At 38.1% G+C, this 1264-nt stretch overlaps 1 protein-coding gene across 1 annotated transcript in view; it reads left to right on the forward strand.

Annotated features, from left to right (window-relative positions):
* Positions 1 to 387: 387 nt before the first annotated feature.
* LOC119417849 (GDNF-inducible zinc finger protein 1-like) overlaps positions 388 to 1264 on the forward strand; it is a 15569-nt gene continuing 14692 nt past the window's right edge. Inside the window, exons 1-3 of the mRNA XM_037685103.1 lie at positions 388 to 457; positions 553 to 566; positions 642 to 695. Of these exons, the coding sequence (XP_037541031.1) occupies positions 388 to 457; positions 553 to 566; positions 642 to 695 (138 nt within the window). The remainder of the gene's footprint in view (positions 458 to 552; positions 567 to 641; positions 696 to 1264) is intronic.

Below are 1264 nucleotides of genomic sequence, written 5' to 3' on the forward strand. Positions count from 1 at the left end.
ACATATTTTTCCTTTAAAATGTTACATTTACTCAGATTAAACTTTTGATCTGTCATCTATGTTATATTACGAATAAAATATTGACATTTGCCATCTCCACATCATTGCATTCGGTTTTTATTCACATTTTGTTTAGTGTCCCAACTTTTTTGGAATCTGGTTTGTAATCTAAAGTTACTGTCCATTTTAAAACCCAAATTAGAAAATAATTGTTTTACATGCGGCGCCAGGGGATCCAGATGAAATATTCACAGGAGCCACAGGGACCAAACATCATCACTTCTGTTTTCCTGCTGTTAAAATAAATAAATCAAAATTAGGAACATCCAGGCTTTGATGAATTCAAGACACAACAGAAATAGCAGCACGGTGACTTTGTTGGTAGAGATGACGCCTCTCAACGAGAAGATTGCCAGATCAAATTCCTTCCAGGGACCTTTCTGTGTGGAGTTTGCATGTACGCTCTATGCATATGTTGGTTTTCTCCCGTTTCCTCCCACAGACCAAAAACATGCATTTTAGGCTTATTGGTAACTTGTAAATTGTCCCTAGGTATGAATGAGAGTGTAAATGGTTGTTTGTCTTTGTGTCCTTTTGATGGACTTGAGAGCTCTCCAGGGTGTCCCCCTTCTCTCACACAGGAACTGCTGGGTATGGGCATCAGTGACCTCTGTGGCACGGAAAGGAAGAAGCAGGTAAAGATGACTGATGGATGGGTGGATGGATCTGACAGCATAGCAATGAAAGAAGGTCCCATGCTTCCTGTATGGTGGCCCTGAAGTTTAAACCACAACTACACATTAAAAAACACATTTGAAAAAAATTCACTTAAATTTGGAAAAATACAATATTTGAAAAAAAAAAAAAAAAACCAGTTACATTTGAAGAAACACAATTACATTAAGCGAAACCAGAAGAGGTGGGACCAGAGTGGGAAACATGAGCCATTGCTGATTGGATGACAAGGTGTTGGAACCTCCCACCTCTTCTGATTTCGCTTAATGTTATTTTAATTTTTTTTAATGTAATTTTTTTTTATAGTTGCCTTTTTTAATTTGTAGTTGTGGTTTAAACTTCAGGGCCACCGTACTCTTGTAACTGAGTCCTCGTGACTCAATGAGACTAACCTGTATAAATACAGATTGAATGAACATACCACCCTGTGATGCAGGCTCTCCATGATGATGCTGGTGTTGGTACCAAACTTCTTTAATCTTCTTAGGAAGTAGAGTCTTTGTCAGGCTTTCTTGACCACAGTGTTTCA

The sequence above is a fragment of the Nematolebias whitei genome, chromosome 12 (genome assembly GCF_014905685.2).
Source record: "Nematolebias whitei isolate Nwh7 chromosome 12, NemWhi1, whole genome shotgun sequence".
Classification (NCBI taxonomy): Eukaryota; Metazoa; Chordata; class Actinopteri; order Cyprinodontiformes; family Rivulidae; genus Nematolebias; species Nematolebias whitei.